Source organism: Osmia bicornis, chromosome 13 (assembly GCF_907164935.1).
Source record: "Osmia bicornis bicornis chromosome 13, iOsmBic2.1, whole genome shotgun sequence".
NCBI classification, from domain to species: Eukaryota; Metazoa; Arthropoda; class Insecta; order Hymenoptera; family Megachilidae; genus Osmia; species Osmia bicornis.
Window position 1 is genome coordinate 1,723,112 of NC_060228.1, and position 25,796 is coordinate 1,748,907.

General features: G+C 39.3%; 1 protein-coding gene across 7 annotated transcripts in view; it reads right to left on the bottom strand.

Annotated features, from left to right (window-relative positions):
• LOC114871777 (potassium voltage-gated channel protein Shal) overlaps window positions 1-25,796 on the bottom strand; it is an 85,870-nt gene that overhangs the window by 41,611 nt on the left and 18,463 nt on the right. For all 7 annotated transcript variants that reach the window (XR_006829991.1, XR_006829990.1, XM_029178129.2 and 4 more), the window contains exon 2: window positions 5,747-5,909. Coding sequence is in view for 5 of the 7 variants with exons in the window: in XM_029178129.2 (XP_029033962.1) it covers window positions 5,747-5,909 (163 nt within the window). In the remaining 2 variants the exon portion in view is untranslated. The remainder of the gene's footprint in view (window positions 1-5,746; window positions 5,910-25,796) is intronic.

Sequence of the window (25,796 nt, forward strand, 5' to 3'; positions counted from 1 at the left end):
GAATAAGGTGTTCTTTCATTTTTGCCGCTCGTTATTTTTTCTGTTCTTCCATTTATTTTTTTTTCATTCTTTTGCTTGGACCATTCCACTCGACGCGTTCTTCGCATAAGCAGAGGCACGAGAAAGAGAAACCTTAAAGGGCCAAGCGTGCCAAGAGTTCGCTCTAAGACTCTAAGAATAGAGATACAACGTGGTGAAGAGGGAACAGAGGAAATTCTTGTTGGAAAATCGTCAGCGAGAGAGCGAGCTTTGTTTCGTCGAGTAACGTGAGAATCTTAACCATTCTCAGCTATGCTTTTAAATGGAAATCGTCCACTGCGTCACCAGACAACACCGAGAACTTGGCTAACTAAATTATCTATTACAGCGGAATTCCATTTACCTGAATATGTGAAGGGGACAAGAGGGTTCGGTTAACCCTCTAACCACGGAACCGGCTCTTTGCTGACCCAACGTAGTTTGGAAACTTCAATTTCATTTTAGATCCTCTTTTGCTACTTCATTATGGAGAATACGTCCACCCTTTCCCTCGTTATATCGTTATAATACTTCTTAACCAACATCACCGACATTTACTTTAACAAATTGGGATAAGTTTCCGAATGGCCCCACCAAAATTGAGAACTCAGGTACGGTATATAACCTAAATTGACTACCAGAAACCGATTAAAATTGCTTTCAGAGCTGAATGTCTTATCGTTTTTGAGATATCGTGGTACAATTTTGTACGATTTTGCATATTTTCCGAATGGCCCCACCAAAATTGAGAACTCAGGTTCGGTATATAACCTAAATTGACTACCAGAAACCGATTAAAATTGATTTCAGAGCTGGATGTCTTACCGTTTTTCAGATATCGTGGTAAGACATTTTTGTACAATTTTGGGACTACGTATGCGCTATTCGATACTGAGCATGCGCTATTCAATACTGCGCATGCGCTATTCGATACTGGACATATGCTATTCGATACTGCGCATACACAGAACCTAACCTAATCTAACCTAACCTTACCATGATATCTGGAAAACGGTAAGACATCCAGCTCTGAACCCAACTTTAATCAGTTTCTTGTAGTCAGTTTAGACTATATACCAAACCTATGTTCTCAATTTTGGTGGAGCCATTCGAAAACACAACCACAAATTGGTTTCATTTTCATTTTCTTTTAATCAATTTATCAATTGAAACAAATTTACCCAACCCTCTGTCTCCTCGTATAATAAAATCCTATGGGGATCAAATAAACGTACCGCGAAGGAAATATTTCCGCAAGAGTGGAAACATTGAAATCATCGAACGAGAAATTTTGTGAAAATTTATGCGGTAACGCGTTCGCGTCGACCAAGTTCCGACGGAAATCGGAGTTTGTTTCACGAGACGAGAAGTTCGCCAGGCAGCTGTTTACTCGTCGAAGCTTCCCTCAAATATTTGTTTACCCTTAGCCGGCTGAACTTGCTACTACGCCTCGTAAGATCGATCTATGAAATCGAAAAAGCTGATCTAGTAGATCGATGCTAGATAAACTCTAATGTTTCATCCTGAATGTATTTATTTGCTTGGCACCGATGTTCCTTGGCTGGGCATCCTCAAACGAAGACAGTAATGTCAAAAACAAGGCACGTTAACTCTTAAGTATCATGGCAGGATCAGGTTGGTCCTGTTGGAATTAAATTTTTCTGCTTCGAAGTACACAGCGATGCTTTGCATAAAGTGAATGAAAGCAACACAGTCGAAGAGAAAAATCAAAAGCACGTATTCTGTTCGTCGAAACAGAGAGAAACAACTAGAGCAAACTAAACGAAAAACAAACTTCAATCTTCCGCGTCGGAAATCAGACTTCGTTCGCAGCGATCCAATAGACGGGGAGAAGAATAAGAGGAAGGAAGGAGGGATGCGAAACGAATGATTCAATGGTGTCCGAAACCGCGAATCGGAACGAAACGTGGCAATGCATATGTAGATACGACGCCTCTGCAATGCAGATTTAACCGAACCGAGGAAGAAAGTGAGGAAACGAGGAAAGGAAAATGAGGAGCTAAGATTTTTAGAAGTTGCGAATTGTCGGCAAGTTGTTCCCCTTCTGCTTCTGATTTGCTAAAGCTCCCTCTCCGATTGTTCGCTCTGTTAATCAATGAGTTTCTGTTATGAATATCCACAAACATGACAGAAGGAATCTTCCGGGTAATTCATGGCCATTAATTTAGTAACAGACTGTAGAAGCAAAGCAACAATCGCTATTAATCAGATTCGTGAAAAGGCCGGAAGATTCCCAACCGCGACCGTACTTCCTCTCTCCCTCTGTTTCTCACTGCTCGCCACTTTATTCAGCCAGCTGTCTATGTCTCTCGACTCTCGACGAACACAGGGGATAGTGGTAATGAACTGAGGGTAGCCAAGCTGGCTACCAGCCAAGCCAAACTTCTGCTACAGTCTCCAACTACTCACTGGCCACCCTCAGATCCTACGCGTTAAAAGAAATTACGGATCGGTTGTTTTTGCGCAACCGACCGCTCCCGGCGTTGAACTTTGCCAGCCAAGTTTCGAATTCCCTGTCATCCGTCAACTCGTCAGAAAAGCCGTACAGTTTCCGTCAACTCTGACACGTCCCGAGGCGATTAAGTTAAGTGAAAACTACAAGCAATTGATTGCTATGACGGACAACTCTGTCCGCATTAAATATTCTTGAAAAGAAAAAGGAACGTAGATATTAAATCTGTTTAATATCTACAAGAGAATGATTCACGGAATACGTTGAAAGGAAAGGAGACTTTTGTGTCGAGACGCTCGATGGTCTCTTCAACTTTGAAGAATAATTGCGCGGGTAGGTAAATTGAAGGAAATGGAAGCGGAGAGGAAGAACAAGCGCTAGGTTACTCGACAGAACCGAATGTATTCGCGATTTAATGGGTGCTCGATGAAATTGATTGGTTCAGCGAATCGTAGACGAAGGATAATCGTTGGCCGCGATTGGACGATTGAAGAGTATCGGAAAGTAACAGCAATCTTTGTCCTCTCGTCATTAGCATTCAGGATAATAGCGAAACGTTCTCGAGCGTCTAGACTTTCATGTCTGCTAAGGAAATTATCGGTCGCTCGATTAAAAATAACCCATCGTTGATTCACGGGAATTAATTTCAATGCGAAAACTACAATTTTTCTGTTGTTTTTTCATTTAGTTACGACAGAAAGTTGATATTACTTGAAGCCTCATAAAAATGTTCGCGAACCATTCACGCTTGTTTTCGAGTTCTAAGAAAATAGAAGCTGGACAATGTAAGACCTATTTGCGTTACCGGCTAAATTGAGAATCGAACAGTTGGAAGAATCGTGAAGAATGTCTTCTTTTCGAAAAGGTCGATGATTCGATTCGTTGTCGATGATCCATGATATCGAATTTCATTGGAATTCTTCGTTCAGAAAAATCTCGACCGCCTGTTCGGTTTTCTTAAACGATCCTCCCTGAACTCGTTAACGACGTGATTTATGCACGTGAAAGAATCATGAAAATTTTCGTGATTTCTAGATAAACTGTTAACACATCGACTGGCAAATAAAAAAGATCGAATTACTATGTTAATGGAAGAAGAGACTCGGAAAAAGAATTCAGAACTAGTAAACCTCAATACCCATCATTTCATCCCCAAATACTGATTCCCTTCTCGTATTCCCTCCATAAATTCTCCTCGTTCTAATCGATTGGTCACATTCCTGGCCACCGATGTCATCCAACAAGATGACCACGTGCTACATACGCAATGATATAGCCCAATTCGATCACGTTACGTAACATCGCGTTCCATCATTAACCAGCTATATACCAGTGAAAATCTCGACGCGAGGAAATGAATGAAATTCACTCAGTTTAAATGGAAAAAGTGTGACGGTAAGTTAGTTAAGTGAGTGGCAAGTGTGCCACCAGGCCGGTGTATTACTGAACTGTCACGAGAGTCGAGATAAATTGATCGGCAAACTAACTTTTCCTCCGTTCCGTTCGAGAAATTCAAGGAAAACTTGCTTCGATGCTTTCCCCAGGAAACTATATTTCTTTTGGGAAACGAAAACTATGATAATTTATGATAATTACTTACGATAATGTTGCGTTATTTTAGTAGGTTGGGGGATACCAAGTGAACCCTTTGCGGACGATTAACGCGTATGTGTGTCCAAATATAATTATAATTGTTCTTGGCACGATTATGATTTCCGTGGCCCCTAGTTTAAAAGTTAAATTTGTGTTCTTGAAGCCATTTCAAGAAAAAAATGTATATGATATAGGTACCAAATCGGCCTGGTTTAGCCAGTAAAGTAGATTTCCTGTTTTTTATAAATCTGCAAATATCTCGGAAACTGTGCAGCGAAGTTTCCGAAAACCTGTCAGACCCGATTTGGCTGAGATTTTGCAAATAGCTTCATTTTGCATAAAAACAATATTTGCGAGAAGGATTTTTGGCGACTCAAAAGCTAACTATGACTCAAAATTTTGCGAAAAATTAATGACATTACCGTAGTAATATTACAACAGCACTTCAAATATTTTCGGTACTACTGCACAATTTGATTGTCTAATAAATGGGCGCCCCCACTCCATAAAATATAACATATCCTAATCTATTTTAGATGGGATAATGACACAATGACATATTTTTAGAGAAATTTGATATATCACGAAAACTACGCAGCTGATGAAAAAATGTCATAGGACATAAATAGTTGAAAATTTAATTTTTTTTAAAAAAGGTCTCTTGATATTTTGCCACATTTCGCATAGTTTCCCAAATATTTGCAGATTTATAAAAAACAGGAAATCTACTTTACTGGCTAAACCGATTGGTACCTATAACATACACATTTTTTTTTACGGGTCACGGAAATCGTAATCTCCCCATATTCTTGATACAAAACACAGCTATAAATGTAGACCCTTCCCAAAGGGTTAAAAGGTAGTCAATTAAACTGCTGCTCGTTTAACGAAGAAACGCTCGCGAACACTCGATTTGATCGAAGGTTCGTAGAAAAGTGGCCTTGAGTCCGGACAAACCCGGCTCCAAAGACAACACACAACAACATCGATACCCGCTGTACCAGAATAAAGTAAACAGCCCGTGGCACGAATAGTGACACGGCTATTTGTGGATGCGCGAAACGTGAAGCGTACAAGCGAGAGGAAACAGTCGAAAACGTTTTCACCTAGACTCGTAGCCTGGGTAGATCGATTTTTTTCCACCGACTGTTTCGTTTCGAGTGCCGGAAATCTGACGAAATTTCGTTTCGACTGTTTCTGTTTCCGCTTCAACGTCGACGGACAAAGAATAACACATCCACCCGTGGATCTTGATATCTCGCTGGCAAACATGAATTAATGTTAATCGGATTCACTTTCGAACGACGTTGCTCGTCGGCAATCCGATGAGTTACAGTTGGATCCAAGTGGAATTAAGGTCGAATCAAATTTCGTTCGAATTTGGTCGGGTACGATAACACGCGTCACCGATACCAGATTAACAACGCGATGATATATGATTTATCGAACGAAGGGACCTGAATTTTCAACAGTTCCGGGGTGAAATATTTTTCCAAACTCAGTCGTTTTACTAGGACATTTATCGAAGGCAAAATATTTTTCATCCATAAATTAGACCATGGACGTGCAGTGGCAGCAATAATATTTCGAGGGTTAACGCAAATCCTCGGATATTTATTTGCAAATTGATGAGAGAAAAGGAAAAAGTATCGTAGCACTCACCCTCTGCGCCTTCCGCTTATCAGCTCGCTGATTCTGATGATATATTCGACTGAAATTACTGACGATAACAGGCACCGGTAAAGCGATCACAAGGACACCGCTGAGAGAGCATACACCCCCAACGATTTTTCCCGCGATCGTTTTCGGAACCATGTCACCGTACCTGTAACAGAAAAACAATGACGATTCGTTAGAGATAATTCCCAAAAATTTCCTCAATCTTTTCGATCGCTATAGAAACATTGTCGAATAATAAATAATTATGCTATCATACTGGGTGGTCCAAAAGGAGCTTAGTTTTGAAAAATTCATTATGAAAAAACTACTAAATTGCATTTTATGGTATTATTTCGGCAGAGTGGGACACAAGCCAAATATTATTTGCGCTATCACTATCTACGAATTAGAAAAACTTGAAAATTCTCTAATCCAATTAAGAATAGATAAAAATAAACAATACTTTCAAATAAATTTATTTTCATTCAATATAATTAACTGAATATTTAATTAATTAATTATTAATTAGTCGTTCAGTGATTGAAATAATAATAGTAATAATAACAAGAATAATTAAATGCAAAATACTGTCAAAAAGGCATTAATTCTTGGTTTTCGATGTCTTTGGCTCCGATGTCTTCTTCGCAAACTAAAGCACATACCACTACAATATTTTGCTTGTGTTCCACTTTGCCGAAATAATACCCATTTTATTCAGAAACGTTGAAAATTTAATGAATGAGATTTTCAGTGTTTTCCCTCAGTAACCGCTAAGGGACGCAGCTTTGTTTCAAACAATTCGATTCGAAGACAACTTTATTTATTTATTTCAGTAGAGACTGACCATTAACAAGTGAGTAAAACACGTGTGAATACAAATCGATTTTTTCTCAATTTTTCAACTGGATGACTTCAGTGATTCTTTCTTTGAGATGTTCCGTATTTCTGATTTTCGCTTGATACATTTTATCCTTGATATAACCCCAAAGAAATAAATCATTGATCGCTAAGAGATGTGTGTGATCTTTGCAGTTGCCATTTTAAAACTAAAAGACACGTGTAAAAAAATGCCTAACTTTGGTGTACTTGTTTATCAAATAATGATTTGAATATCTATAAAAATAAAAAGATGGCTCTGAAATCAAAACTGAAACTCCTTTTGGGCCATCCTGTAATATAAAAATGAGGTGATTCATAAGTTTTCCACAGTGTTGATTTTTAAGATGACATTTCCATCTTTATCCTTCGAGGAGCATTTAATTGAAAAATCTTGCACGAACCGCGCCACGCTGTTTGCATAATTTCACGGTTGTTTTACGGTCTCAGAGCCGCGTTGGATCGCGACCACCGCGATTTATGCGATAATTTGCATCGTAAATTTTCACGTCAGTGAAGAGAAAAAGGGAAACCATAAGAGGAATTTCAGAGGAACGTGTACAAAGTTTTGTAACAGTTCTGTTTACCTCTGTGTCTGATTTTTGGAGAAAAATCAAATTTAAGAAAAGAATCACGTCGCGTGTCGTTGCGATATGCAAAGGCGTCGTTGATTGTAAAATGATATATGATACGTAACAGAGCAGTCTATCTCTATTAAATAAAGGGAAGATAGATCGTGAACTCTGATCGTTGTCGTCGAGGGTGCGATCATTTTCAGAAATTACGAACATTGTTGAGAAAGAAGTAATGGTTAACAGTCACGCGTTTTTTCGAGCATACTCGAGTCGAATAATTCACCACCATCAAACTGTGCAAGGCCATTTTGCATGGAAGATAGATACGATCGAATCGCTTGCTGTCACCTGTCCGTGTTCCCAGGGAACAAGCACGACTCATTCATATTTCTGAAACAGGTGTGCAATGTATGTCGCGAAAAAGCACCGTATTGTTTAAATCATTTTATCAAAGCTTGGAAATTCAACACACTGGTAACCGTATCTTAATATAGCACCTAATATCCCAATAATCCCACAAAAGAAGAGATAAAAGAACAAAGGACGACAGAGATTCATGAATGCGTTCAAGCTCCAATGAACCATTGTGCACTAGTGATGGGCATATTTCTGAATTGTATCGATATTTGATACATCAATTGGGAATAAAGTATCGATATTATTGATATCAATACATACAATTAAATTAGAAGTGAAGTTCAGTAAAAAATAGACTATTTATTCAAATATTTGTTTTATATGATAAACATATTTTTATATTTTATATTTTAACTTTTTTGAACGTGCATCCATTAAGAGGATTATTTAAAATCTATATACAAATCTTCTGTTAACAGTTTATATCTAATTTACGTTTGCATAATTATTTATTAACTTATGCATTACTATACATTGAGATCAATATTGCATACATTCTATATATACATATAAATAAACATATAAGTGAAACTTATTGCTACAAAATATTTGTCTATCTAATTTTCTCCTTACTGTATATATATTGTATCGAAATTTCGATATTCATATATTAAGTATCGATACAAAATATCGATACTGTATCGCCCATCACTATTGTGCACTGATCGATAAGGAAGAAAATAAAAGATAGGTGAAATGAAAGTTGAAAAATATTGAAAATATTGGAAACAGTAAGGGGATTGAAAGGAGGTGGAGAGGCGCGGGTAAGCATGGATTCCCGTGGTCGTAACGTGTTTGTGTCGGCACGCATTAGTGGCCGGCGGTTTCCACGTAATTACAGCCGGTGCAACGTGCAGGCCGCATATGTAGGCCGTTGCATTATTAAAAAGAGAAACGTGCTCGCTAATTGGCGAACGACGGAGGCGCCGCTCGTTACCAACGTTTTACAAGCCGACCAACGGAATTAAGGAATTCAAAACCGTGGACCATTGCGCGCTGCTTAACCCAACCAACCGACCGACCAACAAAAAGAAGATGAAAATGATCAGAAAAATGAAAGAAAACTAGAGACGAACTGCTTTAACTGAGCTTTCTACAGCTGCCACGTTCGTTATTTCTTTGAAAAGGGGAAAAGGTCGAGGCGACTTCATTCCCCTTTAAATGGTTAAAATTTCATGAGTCAGGGTATTTTGAATACGAAACACTGCTACGTTTGATCGATTGCGCGACACTGTGCGACACTGCGAGGGTGCAAAAGACGTGTCTGAATACACATTACCTTCTTTTCGAATCACGCGAACTTGAGGTGTTTCATATTAGACAGGAATTAGCGCGATAAGGGATTCCCTTGACGAGGGGAACACTGATTTTTAATTGGAGCAAAGCTCCGCTATTAAACGACTGATCGGGATTTTTGTGACTTTTTAACTCAAAATCTAGAATATCAATTTTGACCATTCTTTGCAAGTCGATCACAATGGTCATTGTGGGTTTATATAGAACAAGTTAAAGTGAACTAGAGCGAGATTCGCTCTAGAGCCAACCTTTTTTCGGCCATTTCCGGTCGAACCGGTAAGAGTTATCTAAAAAATTTGTTTTCGGCCATTTGTTGAGATTTTGACCCACTAAACACAATGGCGCAAGAATTTTTTCGATAACTCTTACCGTTTGGCTTGTACAAAAGTAACAGAAAGTCTACGTAAATGCTATAGCCCCCTTCTCAAGATTTTCAATCTTAGATACGTGTTGACCAATAAAATCAGAGATCGGTGGTGTCCTTGAGGAATGGTCACAGAAACTGATTTAAATCTATGTTAAATCTATGAAAGAAATCGGAATTACGCTATCGCGCGAGCTTTGAATTCGTGTACCGTAAATTAGAACTCGGGTTGTGGCAATCAACAAGAAAAGTTTTAAGAAAAAAAAAGATGAATAAAGACGTCTACTTTCTCTATGCTAACTAAACTAAATTTCTCTTCACTGTTACTTTTTACGTGCCACATTATCAACAATTAAACACTACTGTTAAAGTTACTTTTACTGCCATTCAATCGCTTCGCTCTAGTATGTCAACCACGAAGCGGATGGCAGTTTAGTCAAGATACTCCTGTTAAAACATGATTTAATCATAAAGGATGGTAAATATTATGATAAGGAGAAAAGATTTATCCGAAGGTCAAGTAGGGTTTTCTGGAAAATATTCGTTTGTGCAGAGCGTAATATGGAACATCGCCAACGGGGCAATCCTGTATCCTCTATCACCAGCAGCCCCTGTCCGGCCCGCTTTATCGAATTATGTGACAGTTTCGTGGGTCCTTCCGGGACGCGTACGTCGTCATCATCGTTTCGTTCCATCCCAGGGGATCTGGATTCCGGCGTGCCGTCAGCTAATTCGAGCATACATCGTTGGAACACGTTGACCCGGATCGCCTGGATTTCCCTAACCTCGCCTAACATTTCTCTCATTGTACAGGTTCTGATAAATCTTTCGCTCGCAATTCCTTTAGCGACGAGCGCAGAACAGGAAGAGGAGAAAATAGAAAGAAGGATGTTTATGGTTCTACGCGTAATAAAATGGATTCCCGGTGATTTTTTTTTTGTTTTGGAGGATGATGGTCTAATTCTGCGAATGTAACTTGTACAAACCCATTAAATGTCTGTTTGTACAGCTAATATTAGCTATGTTCGCACAGCTGCGGCATTGTTAAAAAGAGCATCACGTGTTTACCAAAGCAATCGCCGCTTTTCTTCGACGCTGTTTTCAGCCAATGAGAAAATAATTGTACATCGTTCTTGCCCGGAGGGTTTTTATCGACATACAAAAACTGGCAATCAACGTGTTCGACGAAATCGACGGCAACTGGGGATGAAAAAAATATCGAAAGCTCTCCAAACCGTATCGATTGTTAATTAAACTCCACTTCATTTTCCTGGTAGTTCTTTTTTTTTTTAATGAAGATCAAACACTCCATAGGAAAATCTACTTTGATTTGATTGTTTTCTATTAATTGTTTTTTTTTCAAATCCCATTTAATCAATATTTTACTATTAGTTTTCTTCGGATCTGGATCAGAAAATAATAATCGTGGACAAGGATTAACGATCGGATTCCAAAGGTGTTTTATATTCCGGCGATTTAATGAAAATTTCAAGAATCCAAGGGGATAATTACTTGGTAAACGGTGTCGCACTCGTTCTCGAACAAGATGCGAGCAAAAAGTTCGCCGCCCCTACGATCCCGACCTGATTTCTTTACCCGTTCTCTCGTTTCCTTCGTCGCGTCGCCTAGAGGCCCGGGAAAATGAACGTTCAAGCACGTGTTTAAGCGCGACCTAAGCACGCGGAGGGCTTAACAGCCTCGGACGCTGGATTACGCGATTCAGACTCGACACGCTTCAATTTTTATCTTCGACATAACGAGTAAATGATAAAAATATTTATGCTTTTAGCTATCCTAGAACCACTTTCACAATCATTTACACGTAATGAAACAGTGGTAATCAGATTGTTAACGCGCTCAATTTAGAATCTTATATGCTCCCACATTACAACTCCAGAATAACCCACTTCGAGGCAATAAAAGTTACAAAAATATCATCCGACTGTCCGGAAATCACACTTTACAATATCAAAGCTTTTCGTAGCTCCTCAAGAAGGAAGATTTAAAAGAAATGAACACAGTTTAAGCAGCCAAGCAATGGCTTGCAATCGTGGAATAGCATAATCATTGCAGTAGTAGGAAGGATACGAACTGAGAAGACTGTTCTTTAGGCGACACTAAAAACCCTTCAAACTTTTTACGATTCGACTCCAACTACCTTTGCCTTTGCTGGTTTCATTATATTTTTGCCACAATAAAAGCCTAGTACCGAGGTTTTTGGATTCTTCGAGAAAAATAATTTACTAATTCCTAATTCTTGTTAAGTTCCACGAAAGAAGTTGAATAATTAACTCGTTTTCATTCTGATTGATATTAATTTGATTGTACAATCCGAAAGAATAATAATTTCGTGATAAACACAGAGACAGCCCATGGTAACAAGTTTAGAATATAGAGAGAAGCCACCGGATTAGAGGTCTATATTTAGAGAAACGCGTGTTCGCGAACGTCGTATAAATACGCGTTGGGTTCGCTTAAAAGCCGAACTCGCCGATGAAACGCTGATCGTAAATAATTCACTCGAGTTGCTTGATCGAATCATTCGCCGATAATTAATCGTTTCGATGAGCTACGACGTACATATACGTCAGTGGAAATAGATCGTTCGTTCCAAAAAGCGTGGGTATCAGGTTATTGATTGAGATCTTGAATTAGTATCAAATTACAATAGAGCAATAATTTTGTTTGCCAAGACATTAATTAATTTTCAACCCTAATTTTCAAGGCTCGAATACGAAGTGATGCCAATTCTAGTTTCTAGAAAGTTAAGAGTTACGTACTGTTCGTCCGCGAAAAGATGGCACGCGATATAAGAGGGATGGAGGTTATATCACTGCTTTCAAGTCATCGTCACCGCATCGCTCTGTTCTAGTCACACTTGACCGATTCATTTGTGTTATGCCCGTGGGTTGGGTTGGAAGAACCAAAGATTCACACTGATCTTACACAAGACGAATACGTATATATTGTACCACAAAATGTTACATACAGGGTGATCCTCTCGCTAGGGGACACAAAGGAACACTGACGACAATGGACCCCTTGACCACACCATAAAGAGGTCCGTATTGGGGACCTACCCGGGCCGAGACCACTCTGTGTGTCTTCATGATGCGGTCAAGGGATTTCATTGTCACCAGTTCCTTTGTGTCCCCTAGCGAGAGGATCACCCTGTAGAATGTTACACCCAAACGACATAATACCACGTGCCGCTGCCAATTAGGGGAGACTGGCCCGTGCCTGCGCGCCAGTGTGCATCGTGAACCGTCAAGGCGCACCCGCCCCGCGTGCGCGGTACCTAAGGGTAGAGATGTTCGATTCACTGGAATCGGAATGAGAGATAAAATTCCTTTAAAAAATCGAAACCAAATCGGTTTGAAAAAAGCTGACGTTTTTTTGTTTCCTTTTTTATTTTCATTTCTGTAAACAGACTATCCCATACGATTCTTCTGTGCGGCATCGATTATTGTGAAGAATCGATTTTTTATTTTGTTATATTTCGTGCTCTTACACCAAAAGCAGGCGCTCCACATTGTTTATATTTTAATCATTATTCTTATACTTTTTTTAGGAGTGAATGTGTTTTTATGGATCAGGAAAATCGATTCTTCTAAAAATTCCAAACAAAAATGTCGATATAAAAAATGATAATTAATTCCCTAGAGGGCAAAAAATCGATCTTCGATTCTTACATGAAAGAATCGATTCTAGGGAAAATCGAATACCAAAGAATCGATTCAAAAGATCGATTTCTTTACCGAAAGAATCGAATCGGAATCAAACACCCCTACCTAAGGTCCCGTACCCAACAATTTGCTTTCTTCGTCAAGCGATTCGACCAATTAGTGGGGCATAAATCCTTACAAGTTTTAGCCATAAAGAGAGCGAATCGCATTAACGTGATCCAACATTAGCTACATGAAATTGTTCATCAGTATCGCTACCGATACCGATACCGATACCGGAAACGTTCTTCATCGACGTTCTTTAAATTTTATGACACTTTCATTACGTGGACACAGCTACTGTTCCATTTGCAACCGATGAAAAGGCACCGCGACGAGCTTTACGATGAACATCATACGCAAACAAAGCTCGAAAAGCAATCCAGCCTCCATTTTTATCGAACGTTGCATTATCAAACGCCATTGAAGCAATCACCTGCTTTACGATCGATTCTTTCCTTCCCGTGATGCTCGCTTTTCCGCTCGTTCGAATAAATTCGAATCCATTACGTTTCGTTTCGTTTCCCGTTAGCCACGAATAATGATGAAAAGAGGGGAAAAAATGATGGAACATCGTTTTTCAGCGAATTTTCATTCTTTCCTTTCATAATTACGATAAAGAGATTTAATTAGAAATGATTCACGATCGCGATTGGAAATATTACGAAAGTTCTGTAAATGCCAAAAATGAGGTCAAAACGTGAGAGAATCTATTTCTTCATTTTATTACCAGCCATTTTTCTCTGGTATTTATTTTAATACAAAAAGGATTTAAAGATTCGAATACTTCTTTCACTCAGTATTTTTGCCCTCTTTTAATACGATCCCCTTCAACCCCAACAAGGATCGTTTTTTTTTTCCAAGCTATTCGAATCACATTACGCCCCTTCACGTTTATCTACCCTTCTTCCACAATCTCCTACAATGGAAGCGATTTTTATCCTTCTTATTGCGTTATCCCATTATATCCGTCGAGCTTTGTTTCTTACGACGCGTGTTTTCCTCCTGTTTTTCGTTCTTTCCTTCGTTCGGATGGTAATAGTATTTTCTTGCCCGTAAAAATAGAAGCTTCGACGAATCGTTACCGTGACGCGCTAATTAAAGTGTCTTTAAACGGTCAGAAAAGAAGCAATTTCATTATAAAAAAGTCGCGTGCCATCGTATAAAATCTCTAGTACTTTTCCTCTCTCTAAGAAAGTAAAGCAGGAAATCTCGGAAATATGAAATTCTGTTAATGCCATTCCAAGTAATCTACTGTGCAGAGATAGAAAGATAATTACTGGGACGGCAGAGGGGCAAAGGGTGCACTTCGCACGTTCCGCCCTCTCCCCACATTTGATCTTCACGATTAAAGACCATCGCAACGCTGACTTCGTACCATTTCACTTTGTCTCGAAGTCTCATTTTCCTTGTTTGTCAGGCGACGCGATTAGTAATGTGCAGAGATGAAAAGAATAATAGCGAAAGGAAATAATAATAATAGCGAGTCACGCCTCCTCACGCACATGCATTCTAGATCATCGCGTGCTAATGGCCGATGCGATCACACGAATCGCGTCGCTTGACAAGGGAGAAAAATGAAACTTTGTGACAAAGGGAGATGGTACAAGGATCAAACGTAGGGACAGGGCGGAGCGTGCGAAGTGCTCCCTTTGCCCCTATGCCGTCCCGCTATTATTCCTTCCATCTCTGCACAGTATGTGACCGCATCGGCCAATAACGCGCGTCCATCTAGAATGCGTGTGCGTGAGGTGTGACTTACCGATTACCTACGATCAATTATACCCGTATTCCTTCCGCTCGTCATCTTCTCATCTCTGCCAGAGATGGGCATTATCTAGATAAAAATATTATTTAAATGGCAAATCGAATAAAAGATACTTTATTCTTATCCGTTATTCGAAGTTCGAATAATCACGAAGTATCTTATCCGAAGCGCCACGAATGAACTAATTTATTCGACGAGAATTTATCCGACGGACCAAAGATACTTTTTTTATTCGAAGGTTTTTCACTCTGAACTTCGAATAACTTTTTCATCTTCATCTGTGTCTCTATTCGAAGTTCGAATAACCGAAAAGTATCTTATCCGAAGCGCTACGGATAAACCAGTTTATTCGACGGGAAGTTATCGGACGAACCAAAGTTACTTTTCTTATTCGAAGGCCTTACCCTCTGAGCTTCGAATAATTTTTTCACTTTTATCTGTATCTTTATTCGAAGCTCGGATAATTTCGGCTGGCGCCTGTTGGGTCCTTCAAGGGCCGAGGCAAGCGAAGCAACGTAGCGGTCCCCTGTTACAGAATTCGCTTCGCCACGTGTCACCACTTTTACATTTGATAAAGTTCTTTATTTCCCATCTTATCTAGAGATTATCTGCACAGTAGTTGCTCCAAAGAAGCAACGAAAAGCGCAGTGTTTAGCCAATTTACGTTTAACAATTACGTTTAATCAACCCTTGAAATTACTACACTTGCTTGAGTTAGTTTTCAGCTACATGTTTTTTTTCTTTTTCTTTTTTGTTGTTACAAAAAGCGGAACAAATTTCGAAGTTTTCTAAGTATGTAGTTAGTAAATCTACTTGTTCGAAAGAAAAGTAACAAAGGCTACACCACTGGGAAAAGGAAAGACGAATCAGCACAGGTTCAGCTACGTCTTACAAGCCCTCCCTTCAGAGCCACCCTCCTCTTTTATTGCACTAGCTGATCGACGAGTCTTCTTTATCCGTGAGAAAATCGTTGTTGCATAGTTCATCGGGTCGTAACGTGTAAACATTCTTTGCCAGGCCCTTTTTTAGTCGCTTCTCCTACCCTTTGGATAATTTTACGATTCCCATGCGTGACCCACATACTCGAGCTACCATAATAATTACCATTTTCCCTCATTATTACATACAAACAGTTCTTTTGCGTTTTGAAATTGCAACTTCCTCCCCATGAGAATAATTAAAAGTTAAAATCTTTATCTTTTATATCACGATCGTCTGATTAATTCAATCACTGAAAGCATCGGGAGACTCGTTCCGCTGGAATCTAATATTCTTAACAGCCTTCCCACGTAATACCGCGATTTAACTTTTTCGTCATTGGATTTCGATTAAGGAACGAAAGTGGAGATAGGCGGATGAAATTAACGAGAGAGGATCGGCATACGACGAAATGGCAGCTTGCAAGAGGCCTCGTTCGAGGAGAATCAGTGTCGCGACGGATTCCGCTCGTGTCAGCTCGAGGGAGCCGTTTCTCTCGGGGCAGCACGTATTATCCGATTAATCAAGAAGTTCGCACCGGTGCCGCTTATAATTCGACCAAGTTACGTCACGCCGCCAACTCTCGTCGAGGGGATGATCAGCACGCGTAACCAGCAATTATTCCTAATTTGCTCGTGGAATTATGTGGACGTGGGTGTCCCTTCCCTTGATTTTCATTCGACGTCAATGAAGAAACCAGAGCTCGATCGTGCTCGAATTATCCCTTAGTAACGTTTTAATTTTTAATGAAATATTTATCAAGGCTAAAAATAACGAGATTTACTTATCGTAAAAGCCTGAACAGATATTTATGAACATTTCGCAAAAAGTTATTCGGGGTATATAGAGAGAGAGAGAGGAAAAGTTTCTTTCAAAGTCAACATTCGAGGGAAATTTTTCACACGAAACTTCTACCCTTTTAATTTTCCTTTGACACCGACACGAGGATCTATGCGGTTTCTGCGCCTTTGTGCAGGTAGCAGCCGCTTTAACGACGGTGTAATAACCACGTTCGACGAGCCAGAATGATCACTAAAGGGGTGGGAGGATGGTTGGAAAGTCGACGGGACCGGGTTTACGTGGTTGGGAATTCAAATGGAATCGCGAAGTCTCCTACCATTCTACCCAGCATCGATTAACCCTATTCTCTTTCCCCCCTCTCTCTCCCTCTCTCTCTGACACCCTGGCTCACCTATTTCGTTCGTATTCCTAAATTCCATCATAATTCATCCTGATGCATAACTCGTACGTGCACCATACGATCGTGAACAGATGCAACTGCAACTATAACCGCAATCTTTCAAACTCGAGTAATGAAATTTCTAATATTATTTTGAAATAATAAGATAATAGAAGAACAGAATAATATTTAATCAAGGCTCCAGATGGAAGACCTCTTCTGCTTTTAGTCAGTAGAAGCTAAATATTAGAGTTCACTATTATCTAATAGATTCTAAAAATAACGAAAGAGTGATTTGATTTTGACCCTTGAATGCCTCAGAAATTTTTCGATTCAAGTATGATTATAATTTATAAAGATTTCATTAAGCATTCAACAGAAGTTTCGTTAATTTAGGAAGCAGGTGTTCTCGTTTACCCTGCATCGATCCGTATCAAAAAACTGGCAGAAACTTTAAGACTTTAATTAAAGAAGTTCAACTTTTCCCACCCATAAATAATTAAACTGAAGGTGGCAAGAGTAAAGAACAAATTCTGTCTTAAAATTACAAGAAATAGTCTGATAAATTTCCTAGAAGTTCCCATCAAATAGGAAGGCGTTAACAGCCTTACCAATCTTATTCCACCAAGTATAAGTCTACCCATCGAAATTTGATGGCGAGGAAATTTAACACGTTGGCTCGAGTCGATCGGCAATCAATCTTAACCGAACAATAATTAGAAGCGACCGAACTCGAAGGTTCGACGATGTGCTTCTCTAAATCTGATCCGTCACTCTCGATGGCTCATTAATTACAGACGTCTATGAAACGTAAAGTAGCTTAGTCATCTTGTTAATTAAATTTTCTGCTCGTGAGACAATTTAACGAGCGTAATTTTTTCATCTCGTGCTCGCTAGACGATACGGTAACCACTAATAAGCAAATTGCTGTTGTAGAGAAGGACAATTTGGATTTACTATAATACGTGTGTATGTAGCCTATGGGGGTAAAGATCAGCTTGACACTAGAATTACCAAACCAGTCGAAATGAGTGGTTTCAAGTTCCTTATTTTCATTTATTAATTTTAATAAGGTATTCTTGCTGACATGTATGTTGGCTATTGTCGAGATAAAGAATGGATGTACAGTGAGAGGCAAAAGTGAGTAGACACTGTTCAAAATAGAATACTTCCATAAAAATTGGACTAAATAACTTGAGATTTTTCGAACGGAACTAATCACGTTCTTAAATGAAAAGTCGCGATTTTCGGAAATTTTAATTACTTGCAACTTTTAAATGCGTTGACCGATCTCAATGAAATTTTCAGCATACACTTATCTGAATCTACTAAAGACATATTTTAAATTTTCATTATAGACTCACATAAAAAAGTTGAAAAATTACCATTCACTATTTTTTTCACGATTTCAACAAATTGTAATTTTTTAAAACGATGAAAATACATATTTTAGTGCATTAATTATTATAGCTTCTCAAAAAACCTCAAGTTATTTGGTCCAATTTTAACCGAGATATTTTGAACAGTGTCTACTCACTTTTACCTTTCACTGTATATATTAAATTGTTTCATCCCTTATCTATTTAATTTTCTACATTATTTTCAACATAAAAATTAATGTGCATTAACGTCGATAGTTCTAGTGTTAAGGCAGTGTCTTCCAAAACGCGTTTCCGTCGAACGTCTGCATAGAGCATAAGGCATAAATGATTTACGCTGAACATTTAGACGGGTTCGTCGTCCTCGAATGTTTAAGTTTTTAAGCAAAGTGTCGGGGAAACTATAGGACGGCTAGAAATCTTGAGGAGGAGTTATGCGTTCGTGCAGTCGCCACGACAGCCCATTCAGAACGGCCGCAATCTTGCGAGCGTGTTGGCGAATTCACCGGCGATTGCGGATCTACTCGAGAAATGTTCGAGCCACGACCCTTCGCTGGATTTATCGTCCTGCTATCCTGCAGGCGAAATGGTGGCTCCACGTCGTTACGCGACACAATAAAAAATTGAATAAACCCCCTACGACCAACATAAATTAACATGCTTCCGATCATACAAGGATCCTGAAGGATATGGAAAAAGTTCGAACGAAATTTATTGCCTCGCTCGATGCTGTTCCCGTGTGTTCGAATTACAGATGAAACCGATAATCCTGTCAAGATATAAGAGCTCCAAGTGGCTTCGAATTTCTTCGTCGCACCCCCAGCTTTGATCTATTAACGCGTCTATTGCAAAGCTGACTAATGGCAAGGAATCTACAGGGTGTTTCAAAAACATTCCACGTCAAGTTGCAAAATCAAATTCCAAAAGATAATCGTTCTTATTAAAATAATGGAAATCTAATGGAAGTGAATCAAGGAAAGGCTGTGTTTCCAAATGGCCCCACCAAAATTGAGAACTCAGGTTCGGTATATAACCTAAATTGACTACAAGAAACCGATTAAAGTTGGTTTCAGACCTGGATGTCTTACCGTTTTCGAGATATCGTGGTAAGGTTAGGTTAGATTAGGTTAGGTTTTGTGTATGCGCAGTATCGAATAGCGCATGCTCAGTATCGAATAGCGCATGCTCAGTGCATACGTAGTCCCAAAATTGTACAAAAATTTCTTACCACGATATCTCAAAAACGATAAGACATCCAGCTCTGAAACAAATTTTAATCGATTTCTAGTAGTCAATTTAAGTTACATACCGAACCTGAATTCTCAATTTTGGTGGGGCCATTCGGAAACTTATCCCTAGGAAATACTAATTTTGTCTAAACTTTTACGATAGCTATTTATCAGACAAAGCTTCGCGTCGAATCGAACCGCTTCTACGTTTCCCGTAAACGAAATGCCAATTTTTATTGAAACTATTTCGTTTCATTATCGCCCATACGGCTTTACGACTGTTCTCGAGGATTTTTTGCCATCTTTGCGAAATATCAACGCCCGTCTCTTCCCACAGCTCTGCGAGGTAATAATTTCAGGTCGAAATTACTGAGGAAAGTTTGAAAATTTTCGACAAAATGTTCGAAAAATGCAGCAGTTGCTTTTTATCGTTTCCATGCTGGTCTCTTTAATTCGATTTAATGGCGCGATACCAGAGTGCAGTTAAAAAAATTGAAAAAGAAAAAAAATAAGATACATTGGTTCGGTTTTATGGGGCCACACCTGCACGAAATGCAGTCGGTGTAGGTACGCGAGAGTGTTTTGGCAAACTGCCAATCGAACCCTCGGCTACGGAGAAGTGTTTGTCGAGCGTTCATTCCGATTTCGTTACCCTCTGTTCTGCCTGCTTTCTCCTCTTATCTACTCATTTTCACCACCTTCGCGTCGATCCTTTTTCACGAGCTTTGAATTCAATTACACAAATAAAAACACTTTCAGGCTTGGGTCAATCGATACACGGATTAAAGTAAACGAGCGTTTAAAATCTTCAGGACAAAGTTTCTTAATAAAAACAAAGATAATCACAGCGACTTCTCAGAAAACGTTTAAAACTCTCTGGAGGTGTCCCGAGTTGGAAATCCGGGATTTTATAGTGTTTCCACAAAAAGATTGCGAAATCTCGACCACCATCGAGGCGGTAACGAGCAGGAAGAACTCCTGCTTGGAATTCTATCTCGGAAACACCTCACGTTGAAAACTGGACAAACCTAATTACCCATCCCCAAGGGGACGAACGTCATAACGGTCGAGTAAGGAACTGTACGTGGCTCGATATCGTGTTTCCCTTCCTTCACGTTCCCATTTCATTCCATCTCATTCCGTCCTATCCCATCTTGTTGGGAAAGGGATCGTTCAAAATTCTTCGGGTCCACAGGGATCCACGTTATTCTATAATATCCTACCGGCCTCCCTCTTTATTATCACGGTACTCTGAAACCGTTTTAACAAACGTTCGCAGCTATGTTGAAAAGCTGGACGTTAAAAGCTGCCACTGTAATCGTAGTCGAAACCAGCAAGTAACTCGGTAATTTTACACGTTATCAGGATCGTCTGCTATTTTAATGGTCAATGGAACGAGCAACGTCGCGGCAACCAGCCCGGTATTACGGGGTTCCCAGGGCTTTTTCAACGAATAAACGGCTGTAACGAGCGCGTGGTATTCTACTCGTACGAGACAATCAACTGGGGAAAAAAGGTATTACGGGAGGGACAGGAAGGAGAAAGATGAACACGGTGAATTTGCACGATGGCCCACTTCGAATTCACAAATTGCCCTGACAGAGTGGACCTAGCAACTTTTTTTTTTTATTCAAGGATGAACCAACTCTCCGAAGCCTGTAGAATGAGAATTTTTAACTTCCTACTACTAACTTTTATTTTATCATCGTTGAAAATAAAAGCAGTTGCTTTCGAAAATTTGCAGCGAATATTCAGGGTCGTTTTTCTTTTTTCACTGTTTCATTTGTGAAATTCAAAGTTCGGAGAATCATGGATGGCTCCCCGGAGGGATGGTGTTGTCCGCGGTGGAGATTCGATCCTGGCTATTCGTTGTTACATGCAATTAATTCGTGGATTCACGTTTATATCAGATTACGCAAGTAATACTGGGTATCAGGGGTCCGCGATTAGGCGGATAAATTTCGTTTTCGATCGGTTCGTATCGAAAACTCATGTACAGGGGATTCTAGTAAAAGCACGAACGTTTGGGGTTGTTACGAACAGGAGATAACGACGACAGAGGGTAATTTGTGCGAAAGCCTCATTAACCCTTGCGAACCGTGACAAATTTTTATTATACTCCTATTGTTTCGTTCATAGTTCAGTTCATAAAGAACAGAATTAAATTACATTTCATTCGATTAACATAATATTCTTTAATAAAAAAACATTATTATTAAAAAATCTTCAAATAACACAGAATAGAACTAAATTATATTTCATTCGATGAATAAGATTTCCTTTGAATTCGTTTAATAAAAAATAATATGCTCGTATTTCGTATGAATATGTTTTGTTGCATATTGAATTTCCATTGACGATATTTTTGTTAAAGAATCCGGAAATTCCTTTCCATTTATGGAACTGATCCTATTTACACTATTTCGAGGAGAAAAGAGATCCTTTTCAGAGAGAAGCATACGACGGTACATCCTGTTCCGTTTCTTGCCAAACAATTCTTAATGGGCTTCCGTGTCGAGTCTCGCTTGAATGAAGAACCGAATAATACGTTGACGTTGTTGTAGCACGTTTTAATTAGAATAATTGACACGGCTCGATTCTATCTACACCACGAATGTTTTTACTCTATTTTTTTCGCTGTGTTCCATTAATCTCGAAAATAGGTTTTACATAGGTTGAATGTGAAACTAGATGTTAACTAAATGGATTCTCGGAATATTAAAAAAAGTATAGTAGCTTGTCAGACATATTTCATTCCCGTGAATTGTAATGCTACGATTAAAAGAAAAATATTGCACTGTAGCATTATCATGATTACCATTATTGAAATTAAAATAATTGCTAACTTTCTTCGTGTTTGTGTTTAGTGCTTTTGATAATAATAAGATAATTAAATTAGAAATAACATTTATGACGGATGAATTTGAAGCTTAAAGTTTAACAAAAGTAACTTATAAATGACTCGTTTTAAATTTGTAAGACTAATCTGTTATTCTTTATCCTTTTCCAGGGAAAGCTAGTAGCAATCAGTCAATAATGTTTCTAAATGGTTGTGCAATTATTTCACGGTTTAGAGTGTGTAATAATGTTGTATTATAATTATTTTGTCGTTCGACGACGACAGCGCCGTGAGTTTATAATGGAACTTTCATTGGCCATCGATTTCCTGTCGTTCCACGCGATGGGACTCGGGGAAATAAAGTAATAAATTAAAAAAGAAAAAGTAAAATAAAATCGCGATTCAGTGAAACATTTGCTAAAGTATGATAAAAAGCATAGGAAACCTCACCGTAAAACACAATAACAAAATTCGCAAAGTTATGTTAAGACACATAAGGAACCTTACCATAAAACTCACTGATAAATCCATATAAATATTCCACAACACATGGAAAACACTATAGGCACACACCATACGTACTATAGGGCGATGAGAAGTTGAAGAGCGGGACGGCACAGGGGCAAAGGGAGCACTTCGCAAGCCCGCCCTGCCCCCACGTTTGATCCTCGCGTTCAAAGTGCGCCACAACGCTGACTTCGTACCATCTCACTTTGTCGCAAGGTCTCATTTTTCTTCTTTGTCAGGCGACGCGATTAGTGTGTGATCGCATCAGCCAATAGGGCGCGACGATCTAGAATGCGTGTGCGTGAGGTGTGACCTATCGACGACGACAACTTCTCATCTCTCTATAGAACTATTCGTTCGCAAGAAGATGGCATCGCTAGAACTTGTAGGGGTCTATGCCCCACTACCTGATATATCCCTACTTCGCATCACAAATATTTTCGTAATTGGTCGAATCGCTTGACGAAGAAAACAAATGAATCGGTCAAGTGTGACTGGAACAGAGCGATGCGGTGACGATGACTGCAAAGCAGTGGCCTAGCCTCCAGGACCTATGGGTGGCGATTAAACTAGATATTAAGAGTGGGGTCAGGCGGAGCAAACGAAGATCCCCCGTTGCTTCTCCCTTATATCGCATGCCATTTTCTCGCGGACGAACAATGCTGGACAGAGATAGAAAGATGATTAGCGGGACGGATGGAGGGATAAATGGGGAGCACTTCGCACGCTCCGCCCTGTCCCCACGTTTGATGGTCAGACTTCGTACCATCTCGCTTCGTCGCGAAGTCTCATTTGTCTTCTTTGTCAGGCGACGCGATTAGTGTGTGATCGCATCGGCCAATAGCGCGCGGTAATTTAGAATGCATGTGCATGAGACATAACGTACCGACTACGACCAATCGTTTCCGCATTCCTTTCCCTAATGTACTTTTCATCTCTCAACAGTATGCAACCAGTCGACAACAGGAAACCGTAGCGTCCAACTATGCGTTGGAATTTTCGATTATTACCAATATTATCATTTACTTTATTACAATTTTTAATTCTTCAATCATTTGTTAATTAACTTATTATTATATCTATTGAAAATTATTTTTGTAACTTTTATGCATAGGTAGCTTGCAAATTCATTATAATTTTATTTTATTTGAACCTGAAATTATTCGAATAATTAATATCTCTAATTTTAACATTATATATTGAAATTTAATTGTTTATTATCAACGGATATTTGTAACTTCAATGATCTGTATAAAGTTTAACAAGTATTTACATTATTAATTTATTAAAAAATAAAATACCTATCGAACAGAATCAGTTTTGAAAAAAAAAGATCTTAGATAGCAACAATTTAAACAGTTTCTTTGAATTCTTTTCACCAGCAATCTTTCTGGAAATGTTCGCCTGGTAGTTTTCCTCGAGGGAGGATTGAAACGAAACCGATCCTTTTAAGGAGTCTTTAATTAAGGATCAAACGCGGCGCCGAATTAAGTCCGAGGACGCGAACGAACGAAACGGAAGAAGATCCGCTCGGTTGGGTCTCGTCGACCCGATTCCCGGAATATTCCTCTCGTCCAATCGTACGACTACCACACGAAAGATAAAGAGAGAGAGAAAGAAAAAAGGGAGAGCATTCACGTGGAAAGCAATAGCTGGAAAGCACACCGTCCGGTCCCGGTAAACATGGCAATCCTTCGAGCTTTTATCTTTGCCGCCATCTTCGTAACGAGCCACATGCTCCAAATGGAAGCGAGTTACTTTCCACGATTTACATTCTTCCTGTTGAAGAAGAAATTTGACTAATTTCACTTCCATTATTGAGCTTACAATTGAGCTCGACAATTTTCTAAACGATACTCGATTTATTTTTAATATATAGCGCAGAAAAATTGATTGCCAGCAATACGCTTTAAATCTTTTCGTTCTGAAATCGATGAAATTTTCCGTAAGGCCATTTACTATTGATCGAGAGGGTGGTACTGGGTGCATGGGAATTTACCATAGCGACTATGACCCGAAATTTCCATGATTTGAATGGCCGATGGATTCGTAGCAATCGGTTCGCCGTGTTCGGCGTTGTAATACACCGATGACAGGGAGTCCATTAGCATTTTATTGGGGACCATAGCCTGTTGCATTGATTAGTCAGCCGGCTCGTATTTGCGATCGAAGAGCAGATTTAAATTAAACCAAAGATTGCTCATCGATTCGTACGCTGCACGAAATGAAAAATAACTCTTATTTCAATGGAATATAGATTTGTTCAAATTCCACTTGCTAGAAGAATCATAAATTCAGTGATATTCTATCATTTTTTCATAGGAATCGAGCAACAGGATAGGAAGTTGGTAAAGAACACTTTTAAAAGATCGTTAGACCCGTCCATGAAAGCGATGCGATTAATACTTCCGTTAGCACCTCGTACGAGATAATTCTACCTTTTCCTTTCCTTTCCCTGTCATTTAACCCGGTGCGACGCGACTCGGTGGCCTATCAAGCGGAAGAAACGAAACGTTTTATCGAACGAGCAAAGGAAACCGTCTTCGACACGCGAACGTTCCCTCGAAAAGTCAGCCCGGCCTTTCGTGATCTTACCAGGTTAAATAAACCAGACGAAGGGCGTGTCCCTTCGTTCTTACCCTCAAACGATATAAATCACGCGTTTTCCCGTCCAGAGATACGGTCCAACCATGCCACGCGATGAAATACGACGATGGATACTTTAGAGTAGCTGCTTGAACGAACGGAAAAAGCGAACGGGGCTAAAAACGAAAGGGAACGAAATTGGATAGACGGAACTTGTTTTCCCGGATATTTGTCACGAAATCTATTCGAACGAAAAGGAAACGAAAAAAGCTAGGACGTTCGAGCGAATTGGAAGTGAAACCACTATTTTACTATTTCTCTATGCCTCTGTTCC